This window comes from Ahaetulla prasina, chromosome 11, assembly GCF_028640845.1.
Source record: "Ahaetulla prasina isolate Xishuangbanna chromosome 11, ASM2864084v1, whole genome shotgun sequence".
Classification (NCBI taxonomy): domain Eukaryota; kingdom Metazoa; phylum Chordata; class Lepidosauria; order Squamata; family Colubridae; genus Ahaetulla; species Ahaetulla prasina.
The window spans coordinates 202,477-216,614 of record NC_080549.1 but is presented as its reverse complement, the minus strand read 5'-3'; the positions used below and the strand labels follow the sequence as shown (position 1 = coordinate 216,614).

Genomic DNA, 14,138 nt, shown 5'->3' with positions numbered 1-14,138 from the left:
GCTTGGATAGATGTCCTCCTGAAAAGGAAGCACAGCACTGCTTTTCTGGCTCTTCTCCACCACTTGAACATAAGAGGATTCTGCCGCTGTGGGGTGGGGGTCCTGCATTTTGCCTTTCGAGGCAGGGATTTGGGTAGTGGCCTCCCTCTGCTTGCACAGGTAATGGCTCAGGTAGCCTGGAGAACTTGGGGACGTTTGCTCCATCTTTTCAACTTCACTGACGCTGTACCGTCGCATTAACTTCTTGTAATGTGGTGCTCCTATGCATTCCCCAGGAGAGGCACATGTGGTCAGGCACGACAGGCTGTATTCAGGGTCAGACCGGCAATCCCTCGATTCCAGGCTCGTGGACCTGATCCGGCTGCCCTTGGAGGACTTCCTTGGCCCTTCTGCCTGCTGTGGCTCTCTGCCCCTGCTCTGTCTCTCCAGGCCTGATGCTGTGGACTGGCCGGGTAGGGGCCTGGTGCCACGGCTGAGCCGCTTGCAGTCACAACTCCGCCTCTGTTCCCTGGACATCCCTGGCCCAGTCTGCACAGGGCTGGTCCGGAGCTGGCAGGCGCAGCGCCCTGTGGCCGAGGGGTCCAGACAGTCCGGAGACACGGGGTCTCTCCTGGTCTTTGGCTTCAGCAGCTCTTCCAGGAATTCAAGCTCATACTGCCTGACTTTCTGGAGCTGAGCCTGCCGCTCATCGGTCTCTCTCTTGAGTCGTGTTGGGAAAGTGGCAGAAATGAGGTTCTTGAACCGGAATGATGCTTTGGGTACTTTAGGCTTAGCCGGGAGATCCAAGTCTGGGGCTGTAATGGCCAGTGCCTTTTCAGGCCTTTTTAAAAGCATGGCAGTGGAAGGCAGGCTTTCAGTCTGAGCACCTGGGAGGGTCTTCCCCTTCAGAGTCTCCCCTCCGGGACTACTGAAGGTCTGTGGACTCTTGCAGAGTGGAGGCCTCAGGGCGCTGAGGCTGTTGGCCCCTGTTTCATGCTGCCCATTTTCCTCCTGGCTAATGAGCATCTCCCTCTGGCCAGGTGGCCTGCCACCCTCTTCCTCTGCCCCCTTTGGCTGGCAGCTCTGGGGCACCTGCTTCTCTTCTGCTGCTGGCAGGGGAGGGGAAACCGCCTCTGCAGGGCTGCCCGAGACTCCTGGGTTCTGCTGGCAGGCTTCACTGCTTGGCTGCTTTTGAGAGCAGGGAAGGCTGTAGGGGAGCCGGCCCACAGAGCAGGACTGGGAACTAGACAGTTGCCTGCTTTCAGGACCCCAGGGGGGAGTGCTCCCTTCAGTTGGCGAGGATGCTGCAGAAAGGGAGGCTTTGTGACCGACTGTCTGCAGACTTGATGTGACGAGGACAGGAGCTCCTCTCTGGTCCTGCTGCCCACCCTCTGGGTGGCTGTTTCCCAGGGCAGGGACAGCCGTGGTGTGGGGGTCTGCAGCTGCCTCACAGGAGAAGGAATCTTTGGGCTCAGGCACTGCTCCTTTGGCATTGGGCTCATTGAACTGCTGAGAGAACGAGGACTGGGCACAGCTTTTCTCTGTTTCTCGCTTGTTTGCCGTGCAGGTGGCATTGGAGGTCTGGTCTGGCTCTCGATACCGAGGTGGCCCTTTGGCGCCACCAGCTTGGATGTGGAAAGGAAAGTCCTTCCGGGCCAAGAGGGCTTCCTTGCTGAGCTGCTGAGTCAGGAAGAAGGCAGCATTCTGACGTTGCTGCACAGCTGTGAGAATCTCGGGGACGTGGGGGATCTCGGAGGAGTTGGTTTCGTGGCCAGAATCCATCGATGACTCTGGAGTGATGGTGGCCAGAACGATGAGGCCTGAAGGAGAAGAAGGCATGCTCTTTAGTTGGCGGGGAAAGCCCCTCTCCTCCCGAAGGAGGCTCAAGCCCACCCTTGGCCATTGGATGAATTTGGCTGTTTGGCCTAGCCAACCAGAGAAGGCAAAAGGAAGGGGAGAGTACGCTAATTTTTTTTTTGTTTGTTTACATTTATACCCCGCCCTTCTCCGAAGACTCAGGGTGGCTTACAGTGTATAAGGCAATAGTCTCATTCTATTTGTATATTTTTACAAAGTCAAATTATTGCCCCCCCAACAATCTGGGTCCTCATTTTACCTACCTTATAAAGGATGGAAGGCTGAGTCAACCTTGGGCCGGGCTCGAACCTGCAGTAATTGCAGGCTTTGTGTTCTTAATAACAGGCCTTACCAGCCTGAGCTAAACCGGCCCACACACTAATGAATTATAGTGTGTGTGCGCGTGTGCATGCCACTGCTTCAAAGGCAAAGCTGCTCCTGTGCTGAGGGGGAAATGGGGGTGGGGGCTGTAAACAAGTGGTAGACGGGAGGAGCCATGTATGCTGGCTATTGCTGGATCTTTTGTCTTTTGGGAGGCCCAAGTTCTGGCACAAGGAATTTTACAGGGTTGAATCCTCTCCCTTTCCAAAATGGGGTTGGAGAGGCAGTCTTTCCAAAGTGCAGCTGATGGCTACCCTCAGAGCTCTTGGGAAGACTCCAGCCATTCACTACACCTCTGACCTGGGAATTAAGGTCCTTCTGCCCCACACCCCCATATGCAGCTATGCTGCTGCTAGTGCCCCTCTCTTTGGATTAAACTTGCAGGTTTTGGGGGCTGCTGCTGCTTTGATGGGTGCATTCTGATGGGAACCACTTTAAAAGGAGGGGGTACCTGCCGTCTGCTGCGGCTGAGGGTGCGCAGCATCTTCTGAGGCTGCCAGCGCTTCCAGGGCCTGCAGCGTGGAGACCAGAGCATCGTCCAGGTCCTGGGCGTGATCTCGAACAGTCCGTGTTTGCATACTATCTATGAGCGTCACGGGGATTTCCTCGTATAGGAGGCTGCAGAGCTGGCGTCCTGGCTCCTGCCCTTTTGCCCGGCGCTTAGAGTCGTCCTCGTCAGAGCTGTTGTCTTGGAAGCCGGGAGGCGGTGCGGCGATGGGGAGAAGGGATGTGGTTTCATCATCCTCTTCATCGCTCCCTGGAGGGGGGAGGGAGGTCAGGTCCACCATGTTGTCCTGCTTGGGGCCAGGATTGCCGCTTCGGTGAGGGGCCGGCTGCTGGCGCTTGACTTTGGCCTTGCAGGAGTCACAGTACAGCTGCTGGGGCTGGCTGCCCTGCTGGCTGTCCAGGGTGTACGCCCTGGCTCTGTTGGCCCAGTGCTCCTGGTCTGGGCCGTGGGGCTCACAGTACTGGGCGGCCACATGGCAGTCTCGCCCGGAGCTCTCTGAGGTGGGATCCGATTTAGTCCGGGGCCGGGACTCCTCAAAGAGGATCAGGTTTTCATTGACGTCAGTCCCGCTCTTGCGCTCCTTCTTGTGCTCCCGCAGGTGCAGGTAGCAAAAGCTGAGGAGCTCCGAGCCCAGGGGATCTGGAGGGCCACCCCCTCCGGGGCTTGGGAGAGAGCCTCCCAGGAGCCTGCTCTCCTTCTTAGCCAGGTGCCCTGCTGGTGCCAGAGGTTGATGACCGAGGAACGGGCTGCTGTCTGGAGCAAAACACACATGGGCCGTTAAAACATGCACTCCTGCCGTGGCTCCCAAGAAGGCAGCTGGTGGACAGGCAGCCGAAGAATCCAGCGTCTGCCCACTTGGCAGGAGGGCCAGCAGGGGACCCCATGAGCAGAATAAGCTGAAGAAGATGCTCTTGCCACAAGTTTCCCTTCTGCTCCTTGCCCCCTCCCCCACCTTCATGCACTTCCAGCTTAATCACAGAATGGCCAGTTTTGGAGCTCTGTTGGCAAATGGCTTCCCATCGGAAGATTTGGAGCTGTGGTGGGGTGTTAAGGGATGGACTGCCCCTCCAATACACCCATAGGAAGATGAAATGCACTGAAAGAAGGCGGGGCTGATGCCTGGCCACTGTTTCCCCAAACTGACAGAAGTTATGTGGCCAGAGGAGGATTTTCTTCCCTCTGCATTGCCCAGGCTCTCTCGACTGGTCACCAAGAAGCACAGAAAAAGATCCCTCCCTTAAGCAACAGCTGAGCTCAAGGCACGGGGGCCTTCAGGATGTGCTTCTTGTGGGGTAGGCCGCTGTCCTGGCAAGCCTGCTGCTTCCCTTCGAGGGACCTGGGCAAAGACTCTTCTGGACTCTCGGAAGAGCCACAAGCGGAAGCACAGAGTGATTGCTGGGGAATGTTCTCCGCTCCCTTGTGAGGCCCGATTCCTGGCTCCTCTCTTGTCCTCTGGCTCCTCCCAATGACACTGTGTGCACACACCCCACGTGCTCAGTGAGCCCCTGTCTGAACAGTTGCAGGATGAGGAAAGGGTGAGTAAAGGGGTGGGGGGAGGAGTGCAGCTGCCTGCAGCTCTGTTACGCAGAAAAGCTCTGTGGCCAACACACGGGTGCCTCCACCTCAGCCTGGTGAGGGGATCCCCGTGCTTGAGATGTCCCAACTGGGCTGCTGCTGCTGCCTACAGAGCCATCTGGGGGAAAGGCCCATTGTTGGAACCCCAATATTGAGGGATAATATGGGAACCTGACCAAGGGGCACAAATTTTGGAGGATGAAACGCACCTGCCTTGGTCAGTGGAAGCGGTGATGGCTGACTGGTGTGTCGGGAAAGGATCATCCGCTTGGAGTCCACCAGAAGGCGGCAGTAGCCAGCGATGAGGCAGGTGAAGTTGGTGGCCTCCGGCCATTCCATTAGCAGCACCAGAGGCTGGGAAGGGAAGGGAAGAGAAGCCGAAGGGTCAGAAGCCTGCCTGGCCACGGGACAACCACCTCACGTGGGAAAGGTGATGTGCCTGGGCATGAAAGGCTCCACAGGTGCCCTTCCCAGGAGACCTGCCCTTGGCTCGCCTTCCAGTTCCAGCAGGATGGCAGCCAGAGGCAGCAGCTGGAGCTACCTTGGCGTCCAGGATGCTTGTTTCCACCCGGGCCACCCCCTGGTTCTCCCTGAAGAGCTGGATCTTGCTGACTTTGCTGAACTCGGACAGCACGGTGGTGAGGTTTGTCTTCAGATCGATGACGTGGCTGATGCCATGGCGAGGCCCCACCAGGAGAGTGGTGGCTGGCTGTTTCTCATCCTGTGCGGGACGAGATGCCAGTCAGAGACAGGAGGGCAGAGGCAGGCCTTGGGGTCTGGCTGGGGGCCCGTCACTGCTCTTCCCCTCCCTTACACGCCAGCATTACTGTACCAGTCCCACTGTGTTGAACAGGACGCCTGCAAAGGTTGGCAGCTCGTTCAGGATGCGCAGGTAGTGGAGCTTCGCTTGGGTGGTGGTGATCTGGGAAGAGACATTGTGCCCTTCTACGTCAGAGTGCCAGGAGGCCAAGATCCCCTCAAGAATTATTCTGCCCTGGCAACAACAACGCAGGGCAAGGATGGCTTTTCTGGAAGCTGAAGCAGTTCACCTCTAGCAAACTTCCATGGCTTGACTACTGCAGTGGATTCCTGGGTTTTGCTGTGGCAGCCAAGCTATGAACAGATACAAACTAGTCCTGCAGTGAGAGACCTGCACTGGCTGCCAGCTGTTTTCTGAACACAGGTTCAAATGCTGGCGTTGACCTTTAAAAGTCTAGATGGCTTGCGGCCCAACTGCCCAAGGGACTATTTGCCTGGTTCAGCAGGAGGCACCCTCCCAAAGGCCAGTCTGCTGCTGAGGGCAGAGCAGGTGGCTTCTTTTGCAGCACTGTTGACCCATGCTGGATTGAGGTCTCCTTTGTGCTGAGGTTACAGCTGTTGATATGGAAACGTGTTTTTGTGGAGGGAGGCTTGGTCAGCTTTCTCCTGTCAGCCTTAGCCCGCTTGTGTGAAGCCAGGAGAGATTTTTCCAGAAGAAAAATTTGCTTTTGGACTTTCTAAGAAGTTTGCATCCCAGCCCCTTCTCTGAACGGAGAGAAAGGGGTTAAGTAACAATCTCACGGGGAAGGCGCCAAGCTAGAGACCAGGAGATGGTGAGTTCTAATTCCCCCTTGGGCATTAAAGCTGGCTGGTTGGGCCAATTCATATCTCTCAGCCCAACTCACCTCATGGGATGTTATGGGGAAATAGGAGGAGAAAAGGGTATTGGGTGTGTTTGCCACCTTGAGTTATCTATAAAAATAATAAGACGAGAAAAACGAACTGGTTTTTCTGCATCGGCTTGTTTTACATTTTATGCAGAATTGCCTATTAATCTTCCTATGCCATTTATTGCTGTTTACAGAAGAGTGTCCAGGGGAAAGACCGTTTGTAGAAAAAAGAAAGCCATTGTACAATCTTTTTTAGTAGATTGTGCACATCGAATAGCCTGTCTAAACACATGAGCCACCTAATAATCGGGAATAAAAGCTCCCAAATCCTGGAACAGAATTTGTTTCCAGATCCAGTTTACCTTTCAGCAAGAAACTCAGTTTTGGTAACCAAGAAATTGATTGGATTGCTTTATGTTTAAGTTGTTTCTCCATCAGCCTGCACAGAGCAACCCAACTACAGAGGTCCATCTAGGTGCCCTCTAGCCCTCCTCGGAGCCTTGTTTAAAAGGATGCCAACTTGGCTAGAGGGGAGAACTGGGGGGAGGAGGCAGCATCACTTTGGAAGGGCTCTGGGAATCCTGAAGGATGCATTTTGCTCACAGCCTGTTGAGCACCCTCTGAGCCAGAGGGTCACTCTGCCCCCCCTCCCGGGCAGCCATCTAGGCCCAACAGGCCATCCGCCCTCCCTGCACCCTGCCTTGCCTTGGTGCCCCAGGGGGGCTGGTTCTGATGGGCCTTCAGCTGCTGAGACAGTGCCTTCCGAAGGCTCTTGTCTTTGATGCCTTGCAACAGCGAGGGGGGCAGGAAAGGCTCCAGGCCCCATTCCTTCCTAGCAGGAGGGAGAGAGGGCTGGTGAGGCAGGCCAGGCGGGGTTCCCTCCTTCCCCCCTACCCTCCCTGGGCTAGTGGGGACAGGCATAGGACCCTCTGGCTCGCTTGTGGCATGCAGCATCTACCAGGGAGGTGGGAAGGGCAAATGATCAGCCAATGGCCAGGGAAGGATTCTAGGGTCAGATCCTGGGGCCAGAGGAGGCCGAAAGCCTTGCTAGAATACCACTACGAAGGCCAGCTTAGTGTGTGGGAGGGAGACTCTGAACACTCAGAAGGGGCTTGTGCGTGGATGGAGGGGGAGGGGGAAGCTGCTGCAGCTTTCGCTGCTGAACTTACTCCACGTTTTTGAGAGAGACTTTCTGGCTGGGCCGTGTGGCTGAAACCGTGATGTAAATGTGCAGGGCAGTCAGGCCAAGCAGCATTTCCGGCTTGGGCTCCATCCCAAATCGCTCCCTGATCACATCGTTGCGGCTCTGGGGAAAGAGAATGAGGCTGCTCAGAACAGCTGCTTCCCTGCATCCCCCTCCAAGAAGGCCCTCCCCAGGTCTTGGCAGCCCCTCTGGGAGCGCTCTGGGGAAGCAGTACTGTGCTCCCGGGGCAGCTGGCTAGTGGTTGCAGACCACCCTGGGCCAAGGCAGAAAGAGGACCTGCCCCTCTGCTGCGAAGCAAGCAGGAACCTTGTGCTGTTGGTAGGCAGGAAGGCCCTGCACCTGGGGCTCCCCCCCCCCGCTCACCTGGATATACAGGTACTCAAAGGCTGCCGGGTCCCTTCGCAGCAGCTCCACAGGGTCTTTGGGAAAGAAGCTGACCCGGAAGAGGCATCGCATTCCTTGGTAGTGTGTCCTCTGCACCACCTGTGGAGAAGCAGAAGGGAGCCTCCCTGCAACCCTCGCCATTGGAGGCCTGCATCTGGCTGATGTGGTCCCTATGTGGCAGAGCCAGATGGGAACTGACTCACTTTTTCTAAGCAGAGTGGAGGGCCCGGGATGGCATCATGGCATCCTCTGCCTCCCTAAACCCTGTGCCAGCTTCAACCCCCTTCAGTGATCTGCTTCCTTCCCAGGCAAGACACTTGGCAATATCACCTTACAAAATCTCCCCAGGGCCGGAAATCTTCCAAAGCAGCTTTCCAATTGCAGTCTTTGCTTGAGAGCTTCCATGATGGAGTTTCCATGACTCCAGAAGGCAAGCTGTCCTTAATAGCTCTTGTAGCCATCAAATTGCTCCATATTTCAAGCTTGGATCTCTCTCTGGAAAGCTACTACCCGGTGGTTGGTTGTTCTTTTACCCTACAGAGAATAAAGCCCCCTTTTTTCTCCTGGGATAGCCTTTTTAAAGTTTTGACAGCCTCTCGTGTGCTTTTGGCCTTCTCTTAGGGTAAATGTACCCAGTTCTTTCTAGCATCTAGTCTTACTAGTTTTGTTGCTCTTCTCTGTTCTCAGCATCCATCTTGTAGTTTGTGGAACAGAACTGGACACCGTATTCCTGGTGTGGTTGACCAGTGGTGGCATCATCTCAGCATCCTACCTCTGCTGATGCAGCCCAGCACCGCACTGGCTCTTTGAGCAGCTAAAGCACACTGCTGACTTGCAGTAATATGAAGCCATGAGCCGGTCTTCTGAGGTGAGGGCATTCCCCACCCCCTTTGTGTTATCTGCAGCCCCTTCTATCCCTCCCCTCCTGCAAGCCATGCCAGGAGCAGAGCAGGCAGGCAGGCAGGCAGCCCTTCCAAGAGGAGGCCAAATCCCTGCAGCAGAGAGAATGAAGCGGTGGGGTAAGGGGCAGGCACTTACATGGGCCAGGGGCTGCTTGTCTTGCAGAAGGAGGAACTTGTGACTTTGTTCAGGGCTGGAGTATTCCAGGACCAGGGAGAAATGCTCGATCTGCCTCAGGGACAGCCGATCCTGCAGGGTCATCATCACATCCTGGCCAGAGAGGAGGAGAGGAGCTAATGGGAGGGGATGCTCAGAGATATCCCTCCCTTTCCCAGGAAGGCCCAGGGTGGTGCAGTTCCCCAGGGACGGGTCCAGCAGTTTAGCAGTTCTTAGAATTAAAGGAATGAGGCCAGACGCCAGACAGGAGGGAATCACTGCTTCCCCACTCTACCATTTCATCTTGGTTGGATCGTTTGTATTGTGCCTCTCCCCGGACTAGCCTGACGGGTCTCCTGGCTTCTGTGGCAGTCCCCTACCTTGACGGTGGTTCGGCCATCAAAGGTGAAAGACTTAATCTGTCCGTTCTCAAGGAAAACCTTCAGCACATTTGGAATCAGGAGAAGAGCTTCCTTCTTCAGCATGTCCTTGGGAACAGGAGGGAGCAGGGCGGGGCAGAGAGAAGAGGGGGAGGGAAACAGAAAGGGGGAGGGGGTAGAGAAGACTGCATCAGCCACACTTGGGTTTTAAAGATTAGCCACTGTGGGGGAACGGACTGTGGGAGGACTGGCCAGATGTGCACCCCTGCCACCCCAATCTCTAGGGGTGCTCTCAGCTGGGCCGGCAGACCAGATGGAGGCCCCCAATGGGCAGAGGTTCAAAGCAGGGAGGTGGCTGCAAGCATGCCTGGTCCTGGCCTTTGTTGGGAGCTGCTGCGGGATGTGTGAGGAGGTGTCGGCTGCCTCCTGACTGGCTCAAAAGAGTTGTAACCATTGTAACCATGACCTTTCACATGGACTGGAACATAAATTGAAACGGTTGCCTGTAGATCTTGGGGGACTTTGACAGATGTCCCCAGAAACAGCCTGGCCCCCTTTACTTCCATACCAAATTGAGATACATGGACCGGCTCAATTGTTTCAAAGGGCCTTTTTCACCCCACCTCGGAGTTTCTGGGCATGGGAATCGGTACGTAATGCATGTTCTATCCGCTGGCCTCCGCTGTGCTTTCTAGATCAGTTGAAAAGGTGACTCTTGCTGTGAGGGAGGGGGAACTGAGCAATGCTTTCTCAGGAACTACACGGGATCCCCTGGGGAGGCACTCACGGGATCCGTCTCGCCAATGGTGACGTGTTCCGAAAAGCGAACTTTCACTGGATTGGACCGCAGTTTTGCTTTTTTGGCTGCACTGATAAAGGCTGATTTGGGGGACTGCAAAGAGAACACAGGTCAGATGAGCTCTGCCCAGCCAAACAAGCTTACAAGTCAAGAATGTTTCCCTGGGCTGGACGCTCTTCCCGCCCCTTCAGGTCCTGATGGCCCAAGGGGTTTGCCTCTGCTGCTTGAGGCCACAGTGGATCTGGCCATGCTGCTCTCCAAAGGATGCAACCAGCGGCCACACAGCCCCTGAGGAAGAAAGGTGCTGGCTGTCCAGAGCCTTCTCAAACCGCCCTTCATCACTAAAGGCGGAACTGCCACTTGGGCTGCTTCCCTGCTGTTCTGCTGGTGGTCTGGGAAACAAATGCCAGCAGTTGTCTCTCCACACACACACACCCCGCCCCCAGAGCAAAGGAGCCCCAAGAAAGCAGGAGAAAACCCAAGCCCAGAATGGTCTAGGGATGCCACAGTGGGTGGCCAGGTGGCTCCACATCACCTCCAGTTTATCAATGGAGGAGAAAAGCAGTGCTGTCTCTAGGCTGCAGAGCAGCTGCATCACCTTCTGCTTGGCATTCGTCAAAGTATGAACACAAGGCCCTGGCCCTTCCAGGGGCAGAACCACTGTAGTAGCCAAGATCAGCTGCTGCTGCTGCTGCTAATAATCATTGAAAAGGGGGTGAGTTTCACTTTGATGCCCTGGCCATTTTTTGGCTTGGGGGTTGCACATTCAGACAGCCAGAGCCATCCAGCTTGCCTTCCACCCCGTGTCATTTTCGCACAAGGCAGCAGGTGCTGAGTGGGATCAGGGAGCCGCCAGTCCAGCCTGCTGTGGGGGACCAGCCATTTCTTCACATGTGACATGAACAAGAGCCGCTGGCATAAAGGTGGCGCCCTTCCCACCCCAAAGTTTGGCTCCCACCTGATGAGTCTGTAGCACCGTAAGGACCAGGGCCTCCTTGGCGCCTCTGCAACGAGAAGGGAGAAGCAGCTGCTTTCAGGAGAATTCTGCGAAGCTTTGCAGCAAGAGATGGAGTTGGCTGTTCCCTGCCCCCGATGGAGTCACTCCCTGGCTCGGCCTTTCCTTTTCACAAGCCAAGTTTTTATTTTACTCCCACCCCCAATCACGGATTTGCTTAGGATGCCTCGGCCTTCGAGCTCAGTGGGTGGGATCAGATTGCACTTCTCCCTGCCCCAAAGATTCTGCAGAACGTCCCAGCAGTCAATTCTGGGAAGAGCCCTGGGTGGGCTTAAGGCAGTCCACGCTCTCCAAAGCTGCCCTGGAGGGTCTCCTTCCTCCCCTTTCATCCTGCCATCCCACTCTTACCTGACGAGTTCTATAACTCTCTCTCTGGGAGCGTCACTTACATCTTCATGATTTATGGCCAAAATCTGGTCACCTGCCAACAGCTTATCCTCAGATGGCCCTCCTGCCAAAGAAAGGGTAGTTGCTGTGAGCCATGGCTAGGGGACCGGGGGAGGGGCATGGCAGCCCCCCTGTGGCTTTTGATGCTTCCCTCACATGCTGGTGGCCCTGCTGCACCTCAGCCACTGCCTGGCTGTGTTCTCTGGCTGCCTGCACCTTCCTTTGCAGCTGGAATCCCTGGTGTTGGGAACAGGCTGTCCTTACCATCGGGGGCGGGGGGGGAGTGAGTGGGGGTTGACCCAAGCTTTCTGTAGTTAAAAGTAACTGTTTTGATCTTAAAATGATGTGACTTGAGAACAATCAGAATTGCCTGTTGTGAAATTTTGCACATTCCCACTTTGTCCTGTTCCCACTTATGGCTTTGGTGAAGGGGGTGGGTTTTCCTGGCGTAGCTGCCCCCCAGTGAACAGAGCCCCCTGTGCCCAACTCCTTGTACTTGTGACCTTCACTCGCCCCGCTCCTCAGGGCATTTCCCACCGCACCTGAAGTCACCGAGCGAACTACCACCGGTCTCTCACTTCCGGCCACAAAGCCGAATCCATAGACGGGGTGACGCTGGACTTTCACCTGTCGGAGGGCCTCTGCAGACAACTGGTCACATTCCATATCATCCCAGCAGCACTCTGCCTGAGTCACATGCCTGGGCATGCAGAGACACAAAACAACAGAGAGGAGAGTGGGAGCTGCTTGCGCCCTTTGCCTTGGATAAGCTTCTGCTCTTCTTCACAGCCTGGGGGGACCACAAGGTCCTCTCTGGCACCACCCGGGCTGGAGGAGGCCACCACCGCGCCAGTGGAGGGGTCAGCCCCACAGTTGACATCGCCTCTCTCCCAGACCAAACCGTCTCTCTCCAAAGCAAAGCCTTGCCTATTCTCCTGGCACTTTGGCACGCCAGACAACTAAGATCATAAATTTAATAAATAAAAATTTAATAAATAAATAAATAAAGATCTGCAAAGGAGTCCCGAGGGAGGAAAGACGCTCCCGGCCGAGGGCTGGACTCCTATCCCGAAGCGAGGCTGCTCCCTGTGGTGGATTTACCCAAGCAGCTCCAACAGGAAATGCAAGAAGGGAGGAAGAATGCAAGCAGGATTCACCCTTCGAGATGCTCAGGCAGTGGAACAGGTCCTGTCCTCCTCTCATCTGTTTTCTCAGGGTGCCAATGCTCAGTACATCCAGCGCTTTATAGAGTATCTTATACCAAGAAGAGATTTCTGTTGCCCAATGTGGCTGCTGTGGGGGAGAGAGGCTGTCCCTGGCTCTTTGCCACTGCCAGGGAAAGGCTGTGTTTGGGGCTGACTGGCAGCTTCATGCATCTCAGTACAAATTCAAATTCTGTCACTAGATCTCATGCTTGCTGCTGATATTTGAAAGTGTTCTCTCTTTCCTTCACCTGCTTCCCCCAACTTCACCACAAGACACCTTCTTCAAGGCCACCTGTCTGGGCTGAGGGTCTGCGAGGTTCATGGTGGCATAGACAATATAGCTACTGATGCATTCAGGCTGAAGGTGGCGGAGCAACAATGGTGCCCAGCCTGCCTCAGGTTTTTTTTTTTATTTGCATTTATATCCCGCCCTTCTCCGAAGACTCAGGGTAGCTTATGCTATGTTAAGCAATAGTCTTCATCCATTTGTATATTATATACAAAGTCAACTTGTCCTTCAGCTCCTTTGGAGGTCCCCTGCGCTGGCTGGAAAGTCTGCCAGCTAAGGAAGAGCAGCAGCCCGTTGCTTGGTTTCTCCACTTCTGCAGACTCTAAACTGAATCTAACACTTCCCACACCAAAGATGGAGGGGGACTGGTTTGCTTCTGCCTTTGAATCCAAGCAGAATAGCTAGGCAGCCAAGGGCCCCAAGATTAATAAGAAGGAGTAGGGGAGGGACTTGCCTCCACTTGCTCAGAGACGTTGCTTCTGGCCCAGCCAAGTTGCCCCACTTCCAGCCCCGCTTCCCCAGCCTCCCTTGGGGGATGTGGGGGAGTCAGGGGACTCTTGAAAAATTAGGGCTTTTAGATGCTTGTGGCAGGCTGGTTGCTCTGTCTCTTGGCCCCAGGGCTGGCTGGCTGGCTGGCTTAGCTTGCCTCTCTCAGCTGGGTCCTTGCCTCTGGCACAGAAGGATTCCTTGCTTTTCTCTCTAATCTGCATTTTAGGGAAAGTCTCATTCACTCCGCTTTCCTTCTTTTCCTTTTTAAAAATGCCAGCAGCACTTGGGCAAAGGAGCTGCAACCTCTCCACCACCACAACCTGCAAGCACACGGGAGTGAAAGATGTGGCCTTTCTTTACTCCTTCCTGAGCATGATGAAACAGGAAGAAAATAACGTGCATTGCACTGATTAAGGTATTGTGAACAGCATGCATAATTAGTATATATCGTTAAGAGTTCTAGGCAAATAAAATGTTCCCATAGCCAGGAACGAAGCTGGATGGAGATCCTACAAGCAAGCGGTGATATTCCTGGATCTCTCAGATCTCTGCTACAGAAAAACCCGGGTGAAACATTGCTGAGAATGATCCAGTGGGTGCCAGCCCTATGGATGGTGCTGTCAGTTTGATGACAAATCACAAGGAATCTTCCTGGGATATTACACTTCAGCACATCCCTAAGACAGCAGGACTTGGCCACCAAGTGCCAAGCCAAAAAGAATGAGGCGAAGCGAGTCCTTGCTAAGGCTACCTGCTGGTAGCTCAGCCCCTTGGGTGGGAATGCTTCTGGGACTGTTTTTTGCCCCAGCTGGAGGAAGGCTGCACCAGAGCTTCCCGGGACCAACACAGGCAGCTCCTTCAGGAAGCAGAGCAAAATGGCTCAAGTCCTACTCCAGATAAATAGGGTTGAAGTGCCACCACAGCTGGCACAGATGTGCTCCAGGTGCACGTGCCTGTGTGGGATGGGTTTGTAGCCCTGCT

The 14,138-nt window shown here is 54.9% G+C and overlaps 1 protein-coding gene across 1 annotated transcript; it reads right to left on the bottom strand.

The window, feature by feature from the left end:
- Window positions 1-3,136: 3,136 nt before the first annotated feature.
- Window positions 3,137-13,441, bottom strand: FRMPD3 (FERM and PDZ domain containing 3). The gene is made up of 13 exons (XM_058196971.1): window positions 11,717-13,441; window positions 11,136-11,238; window positions 10,731-10,776; window positions 9,761-9,865; window positions 8,974-9,081; window positions 8,576-8,707; window positions 7,517-7,636; window positions 7,119-7,255; window positions 6,655-6,781; window positions 5,133-5,222; window positions 4,842-5,021; window positions 4,510-4,654; window positions 3,137-3,474 (listed from the first exon to the last, which is right to left on the bottom strand). The coding sequence occupies exons 1-13, from the start codon at window positions 11,880-11,882 to the stop codon at window positions 3,269-3,271; spliced, it is 1,665 nt and encodes a 554-aa protein (XP_058052954.1). The 5' UTR covers window positions 11,883-13,441; the 3' UTR covers window positions 3,137-3,268.
- Window positions 13,442-14,138: the final 697 nt, after the last annotated feature.

What these genes read in the sequence shown, in the direction of transcription:
- FRMPD3 (XM_058196971.1), bottom strand. Translation starts at nt 11,882, where the DNA reads ATGCCCAGGCATGTGACTCAGGCAGAGTGCTGCTGGGATGATATGGAA. An exon ending in ATGGCCGAACCACCGTCAAG is followed by an intron (nt 8,708 to 8,973) that starts GTAGGGGACTGC and finishes CTCTCTGGCCAG; the next exon opens with GATGTGATGATGACCCTGCA. An exon ending in AGCCCCCCTGGGGCACCAAG is followed by an intron (nt 5,223 to 6,654) that starts GCAAGGCAGGGT and finishes GTCTCTTCCCAG; the next exon opens with ATCACCACCACCCAAGCGAA.